This window comes from Pelophylax lessonae (genome assembly GCF_965119305.1).
Source record: "Pelophylax lessonae genome assembly, chromosome: 1".
Lineage (NCBI taxonomy): Eukaryota > Metazoa > Chordata > Amphibia > Anura > Ranidae > Pelophylax > Pelophylax lessonae.
In genome coordinates, this window is record NC_138768.1 from 7,287,701 (window position 1) to 7,311,755 (window position 24,055).

The 24,055-nt window shown below is 44.7% G+C and overlaps 1 protein-coding gene across 1 annotated transcript; it reads left to right on the forward strand.

Moving 5' to 3' along the window:
• Nucleotides 1-17,866: 17,866 nt before the first annotated feature.
• Nucleotides 17,867-18,472, forward strand: LOC309567946 (vomeronasal type-2 receptor 26-like; the record flags this gene model as incomplete). The annotated part of the gene is made up of 1 exon (XM_082273496.1): nucleotides 17,867-18,472. One exon carries the CDS (start codon nucleotides 17,867-17,869, stop codon nucleotides 18,470-18,472), a length of 606 nt encoding a protein of 201 aa, XP_082129622.1.
• Between the last annotated feature and the right edge of the window lie 5,583 nt (nucleotides 18,473-24,055).

Sequence of the window (24,055 nt, forward strand, 5' to 3'; positions counted from 1 at the left end):
GTCGTAACCTCCCTGCAGGGAGAGGAATTCCTAGCGTCTATAGACATCAAGGATGCATATCTTCATGTGCCAATATTTCAGACCCATCAAAGGTTTCTGCGTTTTGCAATTGGAATCCATCATTTTCAGTTTGTGACCCTGCCCTTCGGGTTAGCCACAGCACCAAGAGTGTTCACAAAGATCCTGGCTCCAGTATTGGCTGTTCTAAGATCCCAAGGGATATAAATTATAGGATATCTGGATGATCTGTTGCTAATAGATCGATCGGTGTCAGCTCTAAGCAAAAACATCCTTCAGACTGTACATTTTTTTAAGCGCCTGGGTTGGATACTGAACTTGGCAAAGTCAGCGTTACAGCCAGTCCAGCGTCTGGAATACCTGGGGCTTCTTGTCAACACGGTGCAGGCAAAGATATTCTTGCCAGCAAGAAGGGTCTCAGACCTGAAGAATCAGGTTCGGTCTATAGTGAGACTGAGATATCCGTCTATACATCTTTGCATGGCGTTACTTGGGAAGATGGTGTCCACATTCGAGGCAATTCCCCATGCTCAATTCCATGCCAGAACAACAATCTATCTGCATGGAATGGAAAAATTCAGTCTTTGGACCGGTTCATATCTCTGCTACTGAGAGTACGACAGAGCCTGAATTGGTGGACGCCCAGACTTCGGGGTCACCCTGTCAGGGTACAATCCGACAATGCCACGCCGTGGCTTATGTCAACCATCAAGGAGGCACAAGGAGTCTTTCAGCCCAGAAAGAGGTGGATATCATCCTGTCCTGGGCAGAGAAGTTTGTGCCATGCCTGACAGCAGTATTCATTCCGGGAATATTGAACTGGCAGGCAGATTACTTGAGCCGTCAACAGATGTCTCCGGGGTAATGGTCCTTACATCCTGAGATTTTTCAATTGATTTGCCTATGCTGGGGGGGTCCCACGTGTAGATCTGTTGGCATCCAGGTTCAACAACAAATTGGAGAGATTTGTGTCCAGGACCAGGGATCCACTCGCAGTCGGAGTGGATGCTTTGGTGACTCCTTGGGAGGACTATTCCCTGATCTATGCCTTTCCTCCAGTACAGCTGATATCGTGTCTGTTGCGCAGGATCCAGCTGGAGGGGAAAACAGTAATTCTGGTAGCTCCGGCTTGGCAGAGGAGAATTTGGTATGCACAGATCCAGAAGCTGGCAGTGATGAGCCCCTGGGTCCTTCCACTGCGTCGTACTTGCTTTCTCAAGGGCCGATATTCCACCCTGCTGTACAGTCGCTAAATTTGGCGGCTTGGCTATTGAAGCCTTAATCTTGAAAGAGCAGGGTGTGTCTGGCCCCCGCAGTTCATACACTGATAAACTCCAAGAAGCCAGTCTCTAGAAATATTTATTACAGGGTCTGGAAGTCCTACATTGCCTGGTGTGAAGCCAGGAAATGGCATGCCCACACATATATCAGGGGTATACAATGTACGGTTAAAAGCAAACACACACACACATCATAGGTTGAACTGGATGGACTTGTGTCTTTTTTCAGCCTCACTAACTATGTAACTATGTAACTATGTAACTAATATCATCGGGAGAATTCTATCCTTTCTGCAAGCAGGGGTAAATATGAAATTAGCCCTGAGCACAATTAAAGGGCAGATTTCAGCTTTATTGGTCTTTTTCCAGGAACCGATCGCTTCCCATTCATTGGTGCAAACCTTCATCCGGAGAATAGTACATTTGCTTCCTCCAGTGAAGCCACCATTATGTCCTTGGGACTTAAATTTGGTGTTGGCAGTTTTGCAAAAACAGCCTTTTGAACCTCTGCGGCAGGTTCCCCTGGTTCTTTTGACCAAGAAACTGGTCTTTTTGATTGCGATAACTTCGACTAGAAGGGTATCGGAACTACAGCTCTTTCTTGTAAAGAGCCATTCTTGATATTTTATCAAGATAGGGTGATTTTCCCTCCTCACCCAGGTAGTGTCCGCCTTTCATTTAAATCAGGACATTATACTACCTTCATTTTTTCCAGATCCTCGCTCAGAGGAGGAAAAGTTATTGCATTCCCTTGATGTAATGCGTGCACTTAATTTTTATTTACAGGAAACAGCTCATATTCGTAAAACCGAGAGCTTGTTTGTGCTGCCAGAAGGCCCCAGGAAGGGGTTGGCAGCATCTAAATCTATGATTTCCTGTTGGATTTGCCAGGTTATTACCCAGGCATATGGTTTAGTAGGAAAGGTTCCACATTTTCCTGTAAAGGCACATTCTACCAGAGGAGTAGGTGCCTCTTAGGCACATCGCCATCAAGCCTCTATGGCTCAAATTTGCAAGGCCGCAACTTGGTCGTCGGTGAATACGTTCACTCGTTTCTTTAGAGTGGATTTTGGGACCCAGGAGAAGTCTGCTTTTGGCCGCAGTGTACTGCAGGCAGAGGTGTAAACCTTCGGTTAAGGGTCAGATGGCGGTATTGTTTTGGTGTCCCCCTCCCCAAAGATGCATTGCTTTGGGACGTCACATATGTTATGATTATGGCTCTGTGTCCCGTGATATAGGAAAAGAAAAATGGATTTTTAATACAACTTACCTGTAAAATCCATTTCTTGAAGTACATCACGGGACACAGAGGTCCCTCCCTTCTTCTATGGGGTCTTTTATTGCTTGCTACAAAACTGAGGTACTTCCTGTGTGGGAGGAGCTATATAGGGGGCCATCAATTCTGATTGGTTGCCAGTGTCCTTCACCTGTAGGTGGCCTATATAACCCATATGTTATTATTATGGCTCTGTGTCCCATGATGTACTTGAAGAAATGGATTTTACAGGTAGGTTGTATTAAAAAACAATATATATATACATATATATATATATATATATATATATATATATATATATATATATATATATATATATATAAATAGGGCATGAGTATCTATCGTTCAGTTCAGTATAGACCATACATTGATATATATACATATATAGGGCAATTGAGTATTGATCAGTCAGTTCAGTATAGCCTATACATTGATACCTACATATATATATATAGGGCAATTGAGTATCTATTAGTCAGTTCAGTATAGACCAGTGATGGTGAATAGTGATGGACGAACATCGTCCGGGGCAGTTCGCGAACGTCAGCCGCAAATTTTCTCAAAAGTCTGCGAACTGCAAGTTCGCAGCGGGCCCCATTGACTTTAATGGGAGGCGAACTTTAAAAATCTTTAGGTCATATTTGCAGCCACAAAAGACTTACTAGCTGTGCACAAATAGTCCCAGCACATGGACAATGTCATAACAGAAGTATTGCAATTGGAAAAGTTGCCCTTTATTCTTTATTTTTTTTTTACAGCACAAATTTTTTATTTTTTTTTCATAAATCAGCCAGAAGTGACAGCAGCCAGTAAATACATGTCAAATACATATAGGGCCCATTCACACTTCTGTAAAATGGGTCCACATCCATTCCACAATTTGGCAGAACCTTTACAGACCCATTGATTTTCAATTCCAGTCTGAAAAATTAGCCATTCACAGGATAAAGAAGAAGTAAGTGTCGGCCATTTCAGGCCCCAAAAATTAGCCCACATGTGTTTACCTGAGAGCTAAGAACGTAGAATTCTGTGGCCGAAGGTACATGAGGCATTCATAGGATACAGAAGTAAGTGTCGGCCAGTATAGGCCCCAAAAATTAGCCCACATGGTTTTACCTTACAGCAAAGAACGTAGTATTTGATGGCTGGAGGTACATTAGGCATTCACAGGTAACAGAAGTAAGTGTCGGCCTGTATAAGCCCCAAAAATTAGCCCACATGGGTTTACCTGACAGCAAAGAACATAGTATATGATGGCTGGAGGTACATTAGGCATTCACAGGTAACAGAAGTAAGAGTCAGCTAGTATAGGCCACAAAAATTAGCCCACATGCGTTTACCTGACAGCAAAGAATGTAGTATTTGGTGGCTGGAGGTACATTAGGCATTCACAGGATACAGAAGTAAGTGTCGACCAGTATAGGCCCCAAAAATTAGCCCACATGGGTTTACATGACAGCAAAGAACGTAGTATTTGGTGGCTGGAGGTACATTAGGCATTCACAGGATACAGAAGTAAGTGCCGGCCAGTATAGGCCCCAAAAAATAGCCCACATGGGTTTACCTGACAGCTAAGAATGTAGTATTCTGTGGCTGAAGGTTCATTAGGCATTCACAGGATACAGAAGTAAGTGTCAGCCACTATAGGCCCCAAAAATTAGCCCACATGGGTTTAACTGACAGCAAAGAACGTAGTATTTGGTGTCTGGAGGTACATTAGGCATTCACAGGATACAGAAGTAAATGTTGGCCAGTATAGGCCCCAAAAATTAGCCCATATGGGTTTACCTGACAGCAAAGAAAGTTGTATTCTGTGGCTGGAGGTACATTAGGCATTCACAGAAAAAATAATTGTCGGCCCTGAAAGGCCGCAAAAATTTGGCATTCAATGGACATGAAATGCCTTGTATGCCGCTGTATTTAGCAAAGACAAGGACCAGGAATTGTTGTGGGTGGATGGCGGTCTGGCGGATATTTGTGGCATGGCATTAGGAATTTCAATGAAACATGGTCTACTGGTCACATGTGTTGAATTCTACAGAGATCCATGCCTCATTCATTTTTATAAATGTGAAGTAGTCTACACTGTCATGAGCTAGGCGAGTGCGCTTATCGGTCACGATCTCCCCTCCTGCGCTGAACGTCCTTTCGGAGAGGACAATGGCCAGAGGTCAAGCCTGCCCACCCAGTAGTCCAGGGGTTCATCACTCCTCAGAGCGTCCACATCGGCCGCTAACCCGATGTAGTCGGAAATCTGTCGGTCTAGGTGTTCCCTGATGTTGGATCCGGAGTACAGCTGTCGATGGTTCGGCTGAAAGAAGGATCTCATATCTGAAGTGACCAAGACATCTTCAAACTGCCCTCTTCTTGCAGGCGCTGTTGGATTGCTACCTGCAACTGTCTCTCTGTGACTAGAAATTCCTCTGCCAGCGCATGCAAAAGTAGAATGCAGCATTTCACGCTGGAAGTGCTGATTCTGACCGCCCTATGTGATTGTGGTAACATTTCCGCCATTTTTTTGTTTGTACCGGGGGTCTAAGTACGTTGCCACCCAGTACTGGTCCTTGGCTTTTATGCTTTTTATACGGGGGTCCCCTTTAAAACACTGGAGCATGAAGGCCCCCATTCGCACTAAACTGGAAGCGGTGTAGTGGCCTGCTTCCAGCTCATCATCCAGGATAATGTCGTCCTCGTTCTCCTCCCTCCATCCACGGACAACACCAGGGATCCCAGAAAGGTTTAAATGCTCTGCTTGCTACTCCTCATCCGCCCCAGCACCATCCTCCTCCTCTGACTCCTCTTCAGACTCCTGCTGTTGACTTGTCTCAGAAGGAGTAGCACTCACTGGGAATTCATCCAACATTGTGACTTCCTCATCTTCCTGCTCCTGCTCCTCGACGGCTTGATCAATGACACGACGCAATGCACGCTCCAGAAAGAAGGCATAAAGTACGATGTCACTGATGGTGTCCTGGCTGTGACTGACCAACTTCATGATCTCATCGAATGGCCGCAGAAGTCTGCATGCGTCGTGCGTGAGCAGCCACTGGCGAGGTGAAAAAAACCCAAGCTCCCCAGAACCTGTCCTGCCGCAGAGTTCGTACAGGTAGTCGTTAACTGCACGTTTCTGCTGGAGCAGCCTATCAAGCATATGCAACATTGAATTCTATCGCGTCGGGCAGTCACGAATAAGACGCCTGATGGGCAGGTTGTGTCGCCGCTGAATGTCAGCACAGCAAGCCATGGCTGTGTAAGATCTTCTGAAATGGCCCGAAATTTTCCTGGCCTGCTGCATGACGTCCTGGACCCCAGGGTTTTTGGCAATGAATCCCTGCACGACCAGGTTCAGGACGTGTGCCATGCATGGCACATGTTATTTTGCCCTGTTTCAGTACGCTCAGCAGATTGGCACCATTTTCACACACCACTTTACCAACTGTCAAATTGAGCAGTGTCAGCCACTGATCTGCCTGTGAACGCAAAGCTGAAAGGAGTGCAGGACCAGTGTGGCTCTTGGCTTCCAGGCACAACAGATGCAGCACAGCATGGCAACGTCTCACCTGGCATGTGGAATAGGTTCTGGGGATTTTGGGCGGTGCAGCAGAAGACACGGTAGCAGCAGAAAAGGAGGAGTCAGCTGAGGAGAAGAGGGAGGATGGAGGAGGAGGAGAAGAAGAGGCAGGCCTGCATGCAATCCATGATGGTACAACTAAATCGACATGGTTGCCACGGGTTACATGCTTGACGGCCGTCAGAAGGTTCACCCAGTGGGCAGTAAAAGTGATATACCTTCCCTGCCCGTGTTTGCTAGACCATGTGTCTGTGGTCAGATGTATCTTGGCACCAACACTGTGTGCCAGAGATATATTCATTTGCCGCTGAACATGGCCATACAGCTCTGGAATGCCCTTCTGTGAGAAATATTTCCTACCTGGGACCTTCCATTGTGGTGTTCCAATGGCCACAAATTTACAAAAAGCCTCCGAGTCCACCAGTTGATATGGCAGTAGTTGGCGGGCTATCAGTTCCGACAAGCCAGCAGTCAAAGGTTGGGCAAGAGGGTTATCCGGCGTCATAATTTTTTCCGCTCCAAAATTTGGGCCACAGAAGCCTGCCTTTTTCCAGAACAACGTGACGACGGCATGATGGAAGGTGGAGTGGAGGACAATTGGGAGGAGAGAGGAGAAAGAGAAGAGGCTGTAAAGTGAGAGCCTGGAGTGTGGCTTTGTGGGTTCTGACGGTGTTGCTCCCACTGGGCTCGTTGATGGGCAGTTCTTAAGGCGGTCATCCCTAGGTGAGTGTTGGGCTTACTGCGACTTATGTGTTGACTGCAAAGGCTGCAGATGGCAACACTTTTGTCAGCAACGGACACATTAAAAAAAGCCCACACTGCGGAGCCATGTGCCCGCGTCCTGGGAGCGCCAGATGTGACTGTATATGGTTGATGGCTCGCTCCTGATACATTTGCTGTCTGCTTTGTACCTATTGTGCAATGCAAGTTCTGCCTGCCTCTCCTCCCTATCTGCCGGTCCGTCTCTCCCTCTGAACTCCCCTCCTCTGCCTCTCTAGTGGCCACCCACGTGACGTCCATAGACACGTCATCATCCATGTCACCTTCCCCACCACTAACATTTGAGATCTCGGAGTAGGCAACAACAGCGGGGACCAACCTCCTTGGGCTGATCTGGGTACTGTCGTCAGACTGCTGTGTGGCGGCTTTTCCTACCTCCTCTTCCTGATCCAATGCCAAGAATGGCTGCGCATCGCAAATGTCTTGTGATGGATCGGAAAAAAATTCCAGTGACTCAAGCGGAGGGTATGTGGCGTTGGTGGTGGCGTTTGTGGTGGTGTCTTTGGGGGTGCACACAGCAGAGAGTGAAGAGGGTGCAGATAGAGAGGATGAGGAGGGTGCAGAAGAGGAAGGCTGAGTGAGCCACACAACCAAGTCTGGTGCATCCTTTGACGTAATCGAACGTTCCTTCTGAGACTTTACACTTTGGCTCCAGCCTACTGCTCCTGCCCTACCCCTAGCACCCCTGCGTAAGTATCTGCTTCTTCCTCTGCCTGTCATGTTTTTAAATTACCATGTGACAAAAGTCTCTAGAGAATCTCAGTTTATCTGGAAAAAGGTATATAACACGCCACTTCAATCTGTGGTATTGGGGGGCCACAGACTTATCACACCAGTTCTACAAATAATTGGCCAGTAACTGTTGTCACTGTGTTTAGCACAGTTAACGCAGCAAAAGAGGTCAAATTTTTGCAGGACTAAAATACAATCTTAGAAAAGTATACTGTTAAATAACACCCCACTTCAATATGCGGTATTGGGGGGCCACTGGTTTATCACACCAGTTGTTCAAAAAATTGGCCAGTGAGTTTGGCACTGTGTGTATCAGACTTAACGCAGCAAAAGAGGCAATATTGTTGCAGGACACAAATACATTTAGGAAAGTATACTCAGATAACACCCCACTTCAATATGTGGTATTGGGGGGCCACTGGTTTATCACACCCGTTGTTCAAAAAATTGGCCTGTGAGTTTGGCACTGTGTGTATCAGAGTTAACGCAGAAAAAGAGGCAATATTGTTGCAGGACACAAATACACTTAGGAAAGAATACTCAGATAACACCCCGTTTCAATCTATGGTATTGGGGGGGGGCACAGGTTAATTACACCAGTTCTACAAATAATTGGCCAGTAACTGTTGTCAGTGTGTGTAGAACAGTTAACGCAGCAAAAGAGGCCACATTTTTGCAGGACTAAAATACAATCTTAGAAAAGTATACTGTTAAATAACACCCCACTTCAATATGTGGTATTGGGGGGCCACTGGTTTATCACACCAGTTGTTCAAAAAATTGGCCACTGAGTTTGGCACTGTGTGTATCAGACTTAACGCAGCAAAAGAGGTAATATTGTTGCAGGACACAAATACACTTATGAAAGTATACTCACATAACACCCCGCTTCAATATGTGGTATGGGGGGGGGGGCACTGGTCTATCACACCAGTTATAATACATTAAAAGTGCTTTTGTCACTGTTTGTGGTATTGCTGCAGCAATGCTCAGTTACCACACCTGTCACAATGCTGCACAGTGCACAATAGAAATCCACTATAATTTGCTTTCTATATTACAAAGTATATTATACCGTGGATTATACCCCTATATAGTACACCGCACACCTATACCAAATAAATTGTAGCCCTTTAAATGACTTTTGTGGACATTAACAGAGCGATTTGTGTCACTGCTGATCTGTCCCTACAGCACACTGGATACCTGTCCCTAAACTGAACAGAAACTGCACACCTATACCAAATAAATTGTAGCCCTTTAAATAACTTTTGTGGACATTAACAGAGCGATTTGTGTCACTGCCGATCTTTCTCTGTCCCTGGAGCACAGACTGGATACCTGTCCCTAAACTGAAAAGAGACTGTAGTAGACCTATACCGAAATACCAGCCCTGAAAAGGACTTTTGTGGATCTTAACAGAGCTACTGTATTTGTATCTGGCAATCTGTCCCTGATGCATACAGCCAACCTTTCCCTACGCTGATAAAAAGCAGAATGTGAAATGGCTGCCTGCTCTGGACTATTTATAAGGTAAGGGGCATGTCTATGTGCTGAAATGTTTCAATTGGCTGTCCCGTTCCACCTGACGGCTGTGTCATGGATCAAAGTTATCCCCAATGTAAACTAATATGGCCACTGCGAACATCGCCATGTGTTCGCAAAATTGGCGGGTAGCGAACAAGCAAAATTTGCCACGAACCGCAAGGCCATCTCTAATTAACATTCCCTGGATATGTTTCTGAGGCATCGTTCAACCAAAGAAGGAGCGGTGGAGTGGGCGGCCGGCTGACTGATGCCTTTAAACAGTTCTTTAGTCCTCAGCAGCACCCAGGGCTGCTAGGTTTAAGCAAACATCAGCAGTGTCATATGATGCATGATTATTTAGGGGCAAGAGCAGACTTGGAGACCTTTCAAATTGTGCATCCACTGGGTTACTGGGTCTTGAGGATGGAACACTGGCCAGAACTTGCTCAATTTGAAATGGAGCTACTGGCCTGTCCTGCTTTCAGCATACTTTCCGAACGGACATTCAGTGCTGCTTGAGGTTTTGTGATGGACAAAAGAGTGCGTCTATCCACAGACTCTGTTGACCACCTGACTTTTATCAAAATGAATCAGTCCTGGATCAACAGCAGCTATCAAGCCTCTGATGCTGATTTAACTGATTCAATTTGCTAGGGGTCTGCCATCCCTTGAAGACTGCATATGCTGCCTATCCTATTCCTCAACCTTGATTCTGCTAGCTTCCAACAATGTTTTTGGTTTAGGTCACCACCCACACCCAAGGCCCTATTTTTCTGCACTTGTGTGACAGGTGCATACAATTTAAGTTTCATATTTAATTTTTAACAGCAGGCTCTGTCCCTGTGCCCTGCACCCAGCAAGAATAACTGTGAGGAGTTACGGTGTTCAGGCACCACCAAAGGCACACTTTTTTACACCTGTATGACAAGTACATGCAATTTCAAATTTGTATGGAATTCTTACCAGCACGTCCCGTTCCTGCACCCAGAAAAGTGACTGTGAGGGGTTATGGTGTTTAGGCACCACCAACACCAAAGGCCCAATTTCAGATTCAGTTCCTGCCGATACTAACCTTCCAGGTCCCCATCACTCTAGCAGGTTTGCGTAGCCGCCACCCAACCTTGGCCAGGTCGGATGACAGCACAGCGCCCCCACTAGATCAATGATAAGAAAACATACAACATTTGATCTTAGCCAATTTCAAATTGGTATGGAATTTTTACCAGCAGGGCCCGTTCCTGCGCCCAGCAAGAGTAACTGTGAGGGTTTGCGGTGTTCAGGCACCAACAACAACCAAGGCCTAATTTTTCTGCACCTGTATGACAAGTACATGCAATTTCAAATTGGTATGGGATTTTTTACCAGCAGGGCCTGTTCCTGCGCCTAGCAAGAGTAACTGCGAGGAGTAGCGGTGTTCAGGCACCACCAACAAGTAAGGTCCAATTTTTCTGCACCTGTATAACAAGTTTATGCGATTTCAAATTTGTATGGAATTTTTACCAGCAGGGCCCGTTCCTGCGCCCAGCAAGAGTAACTGCGAGGGGTTATGGTGTTCAGGCACCATCAACAACCAAGGCCCAATTTTTCTGCACCTGTATGACAAGTACATGCGATTTGAAATTTGTATGTATATGACAATTTTTGCTTTAGAAATGTCAGTATTGCCGCAGCAGGCTACATACATCGTAGAGATGCACTACTTTACAGGCACATTCAGGGGACCCCCAGGCACGATATTTAAAGGAATTTTTCATTTTTATAGTTTCACTTTAAGCCTCATTAAAATCAGTAAATCACTGCTCCTTTAAAAACAATTGTTTTTGTTTTTTTTCTTTTTAATTGCATTGCTACATGTTCCCCAGATCAGTACCCGGACCCCCATACACTTTAGTTGGGCAATAACTTGCATTTAAGCATTCAAAATTAGGACTTTTGATTTTTGACATTCGAGTCTCATAGACTTCAATGGAGTTTGTTTGTTTGTTTTGTTTTTGTTTGTTCCCCTGTCCACGGTGTTCTGGTGCAAACCGAACCGGGGGGGGGGGGGGTGTTCGTCTCATCACTAGTCTGAAGTTGGGTGGTTGCCTGAAGGTCAACACTGGGGGTTGCTGGAATATTCTTTTCAGGGTTCTGTCCTCTGTTAGGCTAGATTCACATCTGTGTGGGTAGTGCTGCTGTGGGACTCGCACAAATACAAGCAGCTGCAAACACCCACATAGAGAAATGCGGGACCCGTGGGCGGGTGTCTTTAATCCTAATGGCATGCCGCCCACACTCGAAATCGCACCTGTACTGGGAACCTCAGGCTGCAATTTCAAAAATAGTGCAGGGACTTCTTTCCTGCGTATCACGGGGCACAGCCCATTAACATGCATGGGCTCTCATGTCCATGCAAACCGCTGTCCGCACAGCCACACAGGTGTTAACCCAGCCTAATTATCTATCTTATACCTTCGAGTGCTGCATTGTATGTGGTTACCAGAGGTACATGACTACTTGTATTCTTCTATTTGCATTGTAGGAGATTTTATATTTGGGCGTTTATACTTATACTGATAATTTTGTTGCTGTAACCTTTCTAATGAAAGATTCTGCTAGTAGTCCTAGATGTCTATTTCTGTCTTCTGGTTCGGAGCATATGCTGTGCTATCCAGACTAATGAAGGGCCACCTTCTGGAATGGTTGATGTGTTTCCACCAAGGTATGCATGCTACATCATTTTAAACACCAGAAGCTTCACTCACACCACTATTACACTACTTACACTTAGACATCGGCCAAACACCCCCCTGTTTGGTTCGCAGCAGAACTCCTGAACAGGGGAAATGTTCTAACCCAAACAGCGAATCCAATTGAAGTCTACAGTATAGGAACCAAACAGGAAAAATCAAAAGTGCCCATTTTTAAGGCTTATATGCAAGTTATTGGCCATAAAAGGGGTATGGGGGTCCGGGTACTGCCCCAGGGGACATGTATCAATAAAAAAATAAATAAATAAAAACAATATTATTTTTTTATTCAGGAGCAGTGATTGTAATTATGCTTAAAGTGCAACACTAAAAATGAAAAATTACTTCAAATATAGTGCCTGAGGGGTCCCCTTAATGTGCCTGTAAAGTGGCACATCTGTAGCATGCATAAAACATGCTGTAGCAAAAATTACATTTCTAAAGCAAAAAAAAAAAACAAGTCAAATCCCGGCTATTAAAAAAAGAAAGGCATTCGCCCTCCCAGTCCATCCCCTCCCAGTCCATCCCAGACCATCCCAGACCATTTGAGACTGGTATGGATTTGGAGGAAATCCCCATGCCAAATTTAAAAAAAAAAAAATGGCGTGGGGTCCCTCCAAAATCCCTACCAGAACCTTATCCAGGCATGCAGCCTGGCAAGTCAGGAAAGGGGGGGGGAGCAAATGCCCTCCCTCCTGAACCGTACCAGGCCACATGTCCTCAACATGGGGGGGTGGATGCTTTGGGGGGAAGGGGGGTCGGTGGTTGTGGGGGGTCTATGACTGGGGGTATTATCGGAATCTTGAAGCCCCCTTTAACAAAGGGGCCCCCAGATCCCTGTCCCCCTTATGTGAATGAGTAACGGGTACATAGTACCATTATCCATTCACCAAAAAAGTGGCAAAAAGTAATAAACACAAGAGACAAGTTTTTAACAATACAAAATTGATATCCCTCAATGTAAATCCATCATCAATAACGCCGCCCAGTAACCTGAAAATTTAAAAAAGAATCAAAAATGTTCTCCCTCCTGGGAGGCCTCACACCGAATGCCTCCTCCATGCACATTTCTTATATAGGTAAGGGGCGGGGCCACTTGACTAAGTCACCCAGTGGCACCGTCCCCTTCTGACGTCACGGACTGGTGTATGCTGGGCATGTGATGTCAGAAGGGGCGGTGCCAGGTGGCCCCGTCCCTTACCTATACAAGAAATGTCAAAGCGCAGAGAAGGCATTTGGTGGGAACCGTTTCCCCATCCCTACTTACATTATTATATCTGTAGTTTTGCTCTTGAATAGTTCATATCTTTCCATATTATCTTAGGTCCCAAGGGCTCGATGCTCCGAGGAATGTCTTCCAGGGTTCAGAAAATCTGTAAGAGAAGGATATCACCCATGTTGTTATAATTGTGCTCCATGTTCAGAAGGAGAAATATCAAACCAATCCGGTAAGCTTTATATTTCTTTAAATAGAAACTCTGATATTGAATTAGAAAATGAAAACTTTTAAAGTCCCTTAAAGTGATTCTGTAACCACTTTACACTTTGCAGGCTGAACATCTCCCTACATTGTATGAAATTAATGATTACTGATGGCGCCTTTCTGCCTTTTTGGGGGGGAAAGATTGCTGCACTTTTCTTCTATCTCTGACCCTTCTGGGAGTGTTGGAGGCTTTCTCAAGCAAGCAACAGGAATCCGATTCCTCCAACTGTCTGCCTGAGAAAGCCTCCAACACTTTTACACTTACCTAAAAGTGGTCTGGAAAATGAAGAGACCAAAAATGGTAAAATAAGGGAATGTCATTGTTACATACATGTTAGGGTTACAGATAGACTGTGTCATGGCCACCACTGAGGCTGAAGGTGCTTTTATTTTCAGTACGTTATCATTACACTTTGTTCATGACTAAAACTTTCTTATATATTATATCTTATATTTATATACACTGCTCAAAAAAATTAAAGGAACGCTTTTTAATCAGAGTATAGCATGAAGTCAATATTGTTTTGGTCAGTTAAGTAGCAGAGGGGGTTGTTAATCAGTTTTAGCTGCTTTGTTATTAATAAAATGAACAACAGGGGCACTAAATAGGCAACAATAAGACAACCTTCAAAACAGAAGTGGAGGCCACTGACATTTTTTTCCATACTAATCTTTTATGACCGTTTTTCACTAGTTTTGCATTTGGCTGGGGTCAGTGTCACTACTGAGGCGATACCTGGACCCTATAGAGGTTGCACAGGCAGTCCAACTCCTCCAGGATTGCACATCAATATGTGCCATTGCCAGAAGGTTTGCTGTGTCTCCCAGCACAGTCTCAAATGCATGGAGGAGATTCCAGGAGATAGGCAGGATAGCTGGAACCGGAATCTGCTGCTTTGTGTAAGGAGGACCAGGATGAGCTCTGCCAGAGTCCTACAAAATGACCTCCAGCAGGCCACTGGTGTGAATGTCTCTGACCAAACAATCAGAAACAGACTTCATGAGGGTGGCCTGAGGGCCGATGTCTTCTAGTGGGCCCTGTGCTCACTGCCCAGCACTGTGGAGCTCAATTTGCATTTGCCATTGAACACCAGAGATGGCAGGTCCGCCACTGGCGCCCTGTGCTTTTCACAGATGAGAGTAGGTTCACCCTGAGCACACGTGACAGACATGAAAGGGTCCTGAGAAACCGTGAAGAACATTATGCTTCCTGTAACATCATTCAGCAGGACCGGATTGGCGGTGGGTCAGTGATGGTCTCGGGATGCATATCATGGAGGGACGCACAGACCTGTACAGGCTAGACAATGGCACCCTGACTGCCATTAGGTATTGGAATAAAATCTTTGGACCCATTGTCGGACCCTACGCTGGTGCAGTGGTCCCGGTTTCATCCTGGTGCATGACAATGCCCGGCCTCATGTGGCGAGAGTATGCAGCCAGTTCCTGGAGGATGAAGGAATTGATACCATTAAATGGCCTCCATGCTCGTCTGACCTAAATCCAATAGAACACCTCTGGAATATTATGTTTTGGTCCATCTGAAAACACCAGGTTGCACTTCAGACTGTTCAGGAGCTCAGTGATGCTCTGGTCTAGATCTGGGAGGAAATACCCCAGGACTTCATCTTATGGACAATTCTGAGATCCTGCAATGAAATTTCAGCAAAATGGACTCGCCTGCTGCATCATTTTTTCACTTTGATTTTAGGGGTGTCTTTGAGTTCAGCCCTCTGTAGGTTGATCATTTTCATTTTCATTAAATTATGTGGCATCCTTTCCTTCCTAACACATTACCCAGTCCATACCAGTATAGATCCTAACACATTACCCAGTTCATACCAGTATAGATCCTAACACATTACCCAGTCCATACCAGTATAGATCCTAACACATTACTCAGTCCATACTAGTTTAGATCCTAGCACATTACCCAGTCCATACCAGTATAGATCCTAACACATTACCCAGTCCATACCAGTATAGATCCTTACACATTACCCAGTCCATACCAGTATAGATCCTAACACATTACCCAGTCCATACTAGTATAGATCCTAACACATTACCCAGTCCATACCAGTATAGATCCTAACACATTACTCAGTCCATACTAGTATAGATCCTAACACATTACCCAGTCCATACCAGTATAGATCCTAGCACATTACCCAGTCCATACCAGTATAGATCCTAACACATTACCCAGTCCATACCAGTATAGATCCTAACACATTACCCAGCCCATACCAGTATAGATCCTAACACATTACCCAGTCCATACCAGTATAGATATCCAGCGTGATATTTTTCCCCATTGAGATCGGATGTGTTTTCAAAGTGTTCCTTTAGTTTTTTTGAGCAGTGTATATATATATTAGATATTTACCATATATATTGTTCCAAACAATTTGTTTTGTTTTTTATGGCTTTTTATTCATATTTAACCACTTGCCGACCGCCGCAAGTACATATACTGTGGCGGTCAGCCCCTCACAGGCAAAGTGACGTACCGGTACGTCACTAGCCTGTGAGGCTCTGGGGAGTGAGCACGCGCCGCCGGAGGCGCACTCCCGCTCCCGCGCGGTCACGAACCCCCCCCCCGCGCGTGTGACCGGCGGACCCGATGTCCGCCGGTCACTCGGCGATGGTCGGTGCAGAGGTATGACAAAATGACAAAAATCTTTCCCTTTGTTAGTAAACGCGATAACTTTTGCGCAAACCAATCAAAATACGCTTTTTGCGATTTTTTTTACCAAACATAGGTAGCAGAAAACAAATTGGCCGAAAATGTTAAAAAAGTTTGATTTTTAAATTTTTTTGGGGGGGAATTTCATATAAAAAAAATTGAAAAATATTGTTATTTTTGCAAAATTGACGTTCTTTTTTTGTTTATAGCGCATGATCAAAAAATCACACAGGTGATCAAATACCACCAAAAGAAGGCTCTGTTTGTGGGAAAAAAAGGACGTCAAATTCGTTTAGGTACATCGTCGCACGACCGCGCAATTGTCCGTTAAAGTCACGCAGTGCCGAATCGAAAAATACCCCCTGGTCAGGAAGGGGGTAAAATCTTCTGGGGCTTAAGTGGTTAATATTACATCATAACTCCAAATAATTTTAGAGAAAATTGACCACTTGAGGAAGGTTTGCCCCCTTCATGACCAGGCCATTTGTTTGCGATACGGCACTGTGTTACTTTAACTGACACGTGCGACACTGCGACAAATGTAGGTAATTATTTTCCTACAAATAGAGTTTTCTTTTGTGGTATTTTATCACCACTGCATTTTTTATTTTTTGCACTATAAACAAAAGACCAACAATTTGGAAATATATATATATATATATTCTGCTATAAAACATATCCAATAAAAAAATAAAAAAATCTTATTTCTTCTTAAATTTAGGTTTAAAATGTATTCTGCTATATATTTTTGGGAAATAAATCCCAATAAGTATTTATTGATTGGTTTGCACAAACTTTATAGCATCTACAAACTATGGGATATATTCCTGGAAATGTTATTGCTAGTAATGAAGGAGATCAGCAACTTATAGCAATACGGCAATATTGCGGTGGACTATCGGACACTAACTGATCCTTCTGACACTTTGTGGGAACCAGTGCCACTAATACAGCGATCAGTGCTAAAAATATGCATTGTCACTGTACTAATAACACTGGCTTGGAAGGGGTTAAACATCTAGGGTGATCAAAGGGTTAACTGTGTGCCTAGCCAGTGTTTATGTGTACACAGTGTGCAGCTTTCTCTAGGTGAAGAGATGGATTCTAGTCCCTGCTTTGCAGGAACACAGAATCCATCTCTTCCCCCCTGTGAGAACTGAGGTATGTCTTGTGTACATAGGCATATCTCAGTTCTCCGTGTTTAACTAACTATCGGCGCATTCCGGAGAACATCGAGTTTCCGGGACCCCACAGATCAGCTTTTGCTAGCACCCCCTGCAGGTGTAAATGCAGAATCACGTACAGTGTATATACAGTATATGTGATTTGGTGCACAGCTGCCACCCTGTAGCAGTAAAAGTGCAATAGGTCGGTCAGCAAGTAGTTAAGGAAATGACTGAAAAATATTCAATACCATCAAATAGTTGCATTCTCGGTGTACCGTGCCTAATGTTATTTTCACTTATTTTTACTCTCCAGACAGTGAACTCTGCAAGAAGTGTCCTGAAAATGAATGGCCTAACAAAGCTAAAAATATTTGTATTGACAAGGTCATTGAGTATTTATCATACGAGGAGGATATTCTGGTTTTATTTTTTTCTGTATCTTCAGTCATATTTGCTAAAATATCTCTCCTTATACTTGGACTATTTTTTTGGTTTCGGAGCACTCCCATAGTCAGAGCCAATAACCGGAACCTCAGCTTCACTCTGCTCCTCTCCCTCATACTGAGTTTCCTGTCTGTATTCCTCTTCCTTGGCCGTCCTGTGGATATTACCTGTATGCTGCAACAAGTCTCCTTTGGAGTTCCCTTCACCATCTCAGCATCTTCTATCCTAGCCAAAACCATCATGGTCTTCATTGCTTTCAAAGCCACCAGACCTGGAAGCTCTTGTAGAAAATGGGTGGGAGTCAAACTTCCCAATACAGTCATGTTATTCTGCTCATCCATTCAGGTTATGAATTGCATTCTCTGGTTGTCCATCTCTCCACCATTTCAGGAGTATGACATGGACTCCTATCCTGGGAAGATCATCATTCAGTGTAATGAAGGGTCAGTTATTGGGTTCTACTCTATGTTGGGTTATATGGGGATTCTGGCAGCTGTGAGTTTTGTTCTGGCTTTCATGGTGAGGACATTACCGGACAGTTTTAATGAGGCCAAGTACATCACCTTCAGCATGCTGGTGTTCTGCAGTGTCTGGATTGCCATGATCCCGGCCTATCTGAGCACCAGAGGGAAATACATGGTGGCTGTGGAGATATTCGCCATATTGACCTCCAGTGCTGGAATATTATTGTGTATGTTTTCTCCAAAACTCTACATTTTACTTTTAAAACCTGAACTGAACACAAGAGGAACAATGCTGGGGAAAAGAATGCTGTAAATGTAATTCATTGATTCAATGTATAATGCTGTAGACCAGATTAAACACATTCAGTAATATTGTTAAATCATCATCATTATGATTTTTGTGTATATTAACTGCCTTCTGTCTGCCTATTGTACATAAGTGAATGGAAGGCAGATGTTATAGGATGGGATGCTATTTTAGAGCTTAATTATTTTCTTGCTCTTACATGACCCCTAGCATACACAAGCAAAGTAGTGTGACTGCGCTGTTCATTGGACAATGCCAATCACAAAAATTGCTGTGACCAATCAAAGCATCACACCATGTAACCAACACCTGCACTTAGCAGCTTGCTCCCACTTTGCTCTCACACACTGATTGGAGTGTGATAAGAAAGAAAGCTTCAAGATCACCAGCCAGTATAAATTCAATCCAGAATCCGACCCGCCAAGCCTTGTCATGTGGCCTTCACAGCCAGTTTTGCAGCAGGAACGTAACAGAACTCCATTCCACCACCTCTGGATCTCACCCTCCTCTCCCACTCCCCACTGTCATTTGTAAACACAGACGCCTTCTATGTTTACAAGGGACAACTTGGCTCTCAGCGGCTCCTGGATCTAACAGATCTCTGCACGCTCTTACGGTGGGGCACGGCAGGGACAAATCTCCAGAATCTGAGAGAAGGAACAATATCTCTGCAAGGTGATGCAGAACCCCCTACACATGGAGGTACTAGAGCCGGACCAGGTAGGAGAGAGAGATGTGAGGAAGCTTTGAGGGGGGTGGGGTTTCACACTGTACATAATACACTTCTAAACTCTGCACTCTGTACGTAGTGCATCCCAGACACAACCGGCCCTTTGAGGGCAATCATACTTTTGATGTGACCCGCAATGAAATTGAGTTTGACACCCCTGCTCTACAGTATATGTAGGCAGTTGTTTTCTTTCAGCCTTTTCTGTTCCAGCATGACTGTGCCCCTGAGCACAAATCCAGCTCCATAAAGACATGGATTAAAAAGTTTGGTGGAGGAACTCAAATGTTATGAACACAGTCCTGACCACAGCCTGATTGTGAGTCAAGTCTTCCCTTCCAACACCAGTATCTGACCTCACTAAGGTTCTTTTGGTTGAATGGTCACAAATTCCCACAGATACATTCCAAATCTTGTGAACAGACTTCCCAGAAAACTGGAGGCAGTTATAGGCACAGAGGTGGGGGGGCAACTCCATATTAATGACCATAATTTTGAACTGGGATGCTCAAACAGCCCATATAGGTGTGATGTTTAGGTGACTACAAATATTTGGTCATATAGCATATCTGATCTGCTCAGCTTTCTGTGAAGAATGGGCCCAGAATTGATGAGCTCTGATCCCTTCTGGGTTCAGTGTTGTCATTCCCGCGGCCCCCAATGGCCAAGGAAGAAGCAATTTGAGCATGATTGTGCTTTTTTTCAAAGCAATCTTATATATTATATAGTCTTACTTCACACATTGGAAACCCTACCAGTCTATTATTGATAGTTATTATTTTTATTTCTTATTGACCGATACATTTTAAATCTAATTATATTGTACAGTTTTCTAAATATTTGAAATGCTGGAAACAATTTTGCAAATTTTTATATTCACCTGTAAATGTAAAATATAACAAATACTGAATATCTAGCAAAAGAAACAACTAAATTTTACAATACAACTAGTATTTCTCAGCATTGCTGTTACTGGAAAGCGATTCTTTAGTAAAGTATTATTAGACATCTTCTTCAGGGAAGAGCCGGAGTTGTTCTATTGGATGAAAGTTTCTGTCCAATCTCTCAGGGGATGGAATGTGAATTTACTTTTCTTCACTAGAGTTGGGTGAACATCCGAATTGTCAGGGGGATTGACAGTTTGTACAGCCTCCCAAATTAACACAATGCACTGCGCCGCCACACACTGCATTGGCTAAATGGCTGAAGCAATGAAAGCTTTGCCCAATCAGGGCACAGAGCACTGTCAGAGCCATGATTGGACACTGTCATGATGACTATATCCAATCCAATCATGGCTCATTGCTCTTAATCCCACCCCACATTATTAAAGTATTCTTTCAAGAGCGGCCATTTGTAGTGTGATATCGGCATGGAGAGAGATAGAACAGAGCTCTGTTCAGTGCTGCTAGTGAGTTAGTGTGCTATAGTGTGCTATTGTGATTCTATTGTCAGAGTAGAATATCAGTTTAGTGTGAATCTAGTGATAGTGCAGTGTGAGCAGCGGCGGCTGGTGCTCAAACAGAAAAATATAATAGGCATTGCTTTGCGGCAAAAAACGTTGTAAAAAATTGCGTGACTTTGAGGTTGCAAAAGTGTGAAAGGGGCCTTCAGTAATTAAGGTATAGTGTGCCCCCTTTTACTGCAGAAAGACCAGCGTGCCTCCTTTCAATGCACAGTGACCAGCGTGCCCTCTATTAATGCACAGTGACCAGCAGGCCCCCTTTCAATGCACAATGACCAGCATGCCCCCTTTCAATGCAGTGACCAGTGTACATGCCCCCTTCAATGCAGTGACCAGCGTACATGCCCCCCTAAATGCAGTGACCAGCATACATGCCCCCTTCAATGCAGAGATCAGTGTACATGCCCCCAATGCAGTGACCAGCATACATGCCCCCTTCAATGCAGAGATCAGTGTACATGCCCCCAATGCAGAGACCAGCATACATGCCCCCTTCAATGCAGAGATCAGTGTACATGCCCCCAATGCAGAGACCAGCATACATGCCCCCTTCAATGCAGTGACCAGCATACCATTCCCCCAATGCAGAGATCAGCGTACATGCCCCCAATGCAGTGACCAGTGTACATGCCCCCAATGCAGTGACCAGCGTACATGCCCCCAATTCAGTGACCAGCCTACATGCCCCCAATGCAGTGACCAGCATACATGCCCCCAATGCAGTGACCAGCATACATGCCATCAATTTAGTGACCAGCATACATGCCCCCAATGTAGTGACCAGCGTACATGCCCCCAATGCAGTGACCAGCATACATGCCCCCAATGTAGTGACCAGCATACATGCCCCCAATGCAGTGACCAGCATACATGCCCCCAATGTAGGGACTAGCGTACATGCCCCCAATGCAGTGACCAGCATACATTCCCCCAATGTAGTGACCAGCATACATGCCCCCAATGCAGAGATCAGCGTGCGTGCCCCCAATGTAGTGACCAGCGTACATTCCCCCAATGCAGAGATCAGCGTGCGTGCCCCCTTACTTACCTGGAGCAGCAGTGGCGGCGATCGGCTTCTCCTCGGTCCCGGCTGCATGCCCCCCCTCAGTCCTTCCACTCCCGTCCCCTCCTCGGCCAATGGCATAGGGTTTGCCTTGTGGCCAATCAGGAAGTGCGTATCGGACGCGCTTCCTGATTGGCCAGGAGGAGGATCGGTGTGACAATAGCGAATTTTCATTCGCTATTGTCACACAATGTGTGGGCGCAGGACGCACTGCTCTGCGCCCCGGGTCCACCCTTTGCATTGCCCTATTAGAGCCTCTGGCTCTAATCAGGTGATGCAAAAAAAAAAATCCCCATTGAACTCCATGCATCCGGCGCCCCTGCTTGCAGATTAGGGGGCAGGATGCATGGATGGGGGGGTGGCGCCCCTAACGAACCAGCCGCCACTGAGTGTGAGTGTAGAGCGACTGTTCATTTTTACTTTAGTGTCAGTTTATTTTGTCAGGGTAGGTTTTCTGCAGTATATTTTAGTGTGTTGGTGCACCTTTAATGCAATTAACTTCAGTGCATTATCACACATTTACCGCAGTATATTGCAGTGCATAGTTGTGTGTTTACTGCAGCATATTACAGTGGGTTAGTGCATGTTTAATGCAGTATATTTCAGTGTGTTAGTGCACATATAACGCAGTATATTTTAGTGTGTTGGTGCATGTTTAATGGAGTATAATACTGTGAATTAGAGCACTTTTATCGCAGTATATTTGAGTGCATTAGTGCACATTTACCACAGTATATTGCAGTGTGTTAGTGCACCTTTAATACAGTATATTCTAGTGCATAGGTGCACATTTAACACAGTATATTTTAGTGTTTCGGTGCAAATTTAATGCAGTATATTGCTGTGTGTTAGTGCACTTTTATTTCAGTGTATTTCAGTGCATTAGTGCACGTTTAAAACAGTATATTGCAGTACAGGCATATAGGCATAAAGTAGTAACAAGTCAAGGGATACCGGTATATTCCCATATTTCAAGCAGATAATATTCACAACTGTTAGGCTACTAGACCCAAGGGACTAACTCAAGGGTAGAAACCTAAAATTAACCCATCAAAAATGTCAACAATATAAATTTGAAGATATGACAGGTGCTACACTGTGATAAACCTCTGATAGGATCAGAAGTCAGGGTACAAAACCCCACATTATTATCAAAAACAATTTAGAAAGAAAATCTTTAAAGCGCAAAAGGGGAGAAAAGAAAAGAAGGGGAAGAATAGAGACAAGGGATGTCCGTCCAAAGATCCAGGACCCCGAAGCCAGGAAGACCTCCTCTAGGTATCCGAGACCTGTAAATAAGAGAGCCAGGGGTTTCATATTTTATCAAATATCATTTTTTTTATCCCCTAAGACAATCACCATCTTTTCATGGAGCATAATCAAGGTCAGTCTTCACTTCAGCAAAGTGATTTCTACCACAGAACTTTTCCATACAGTGGCTATTGTGATTTTGGCCACCAAAAAGATAAAATGAATCAACGTTTGTGTGTGTCTAGGGATATTTTCTTGTTCAAGTAGTTTATTGAAAAAACAGAAGTAAATACAGCGCAACATGTACAATCAGAGCAGGAGAGGTTACATTTGCACAACAGGTAACAACAGTAAACCGGAGATAGTAACAAAGCAAACCAGGTGAACTGACATGTTCAGGAGCCAAGTGGGCGACGACCCCAGAAGGGAGATCCATCCAGCACAGCCAACACCCGGGCACCCCTAAAAGGGAGCTTGCTGTGCCCGCGCGTGACTGCGCCTTCAGTGGGTCATATAGTTTGCATGTAAGTATCGTTTTCAGGGGTCGCAACACATGGCTCAGAGGAAGGAAGGAAGCCTGGTTAGGTCAGGAGTCTTTGGCATTAGGTCAAACAAGATGTAGACTGTAGCAGAATGGTGGAACAATTTGTGTAAGGAATGTGGAGAGAAGTAACCACTGTGGGGGAGAGTAATAGACAGAGTATTGTACATATGGCGGGATATAGTCATAAGTGGAGTAAGAACAGGGAGGAGGGGGGGGGGGACGGGGGGACAAAACAAGGGGGGGGGAAGAAGAAAGGAATGGGGGGAAAGGAGGAGGGTGGAGGGGTGAAAGTGGGGGGGGAGGAAGGGGGTCGCCGGGGGGGAGCAGGGTAACCACAGATAGATATAGGCAGCGCAAATATGCCGTTTAGGGCAATAAGAGAGTGCTATCAAAGTTCGGAGGGAGAAAGTGGTCTACCCATGGTTGCCATAACTTGTCAAACTTGTCGACCCTGTCCAGCAGGACCGCTTCAATTTTCGCATGAATCATGGCATTAGTGATTCTGTTTTTCACTTCAGGAATAGGTAGATGAGGGGTTT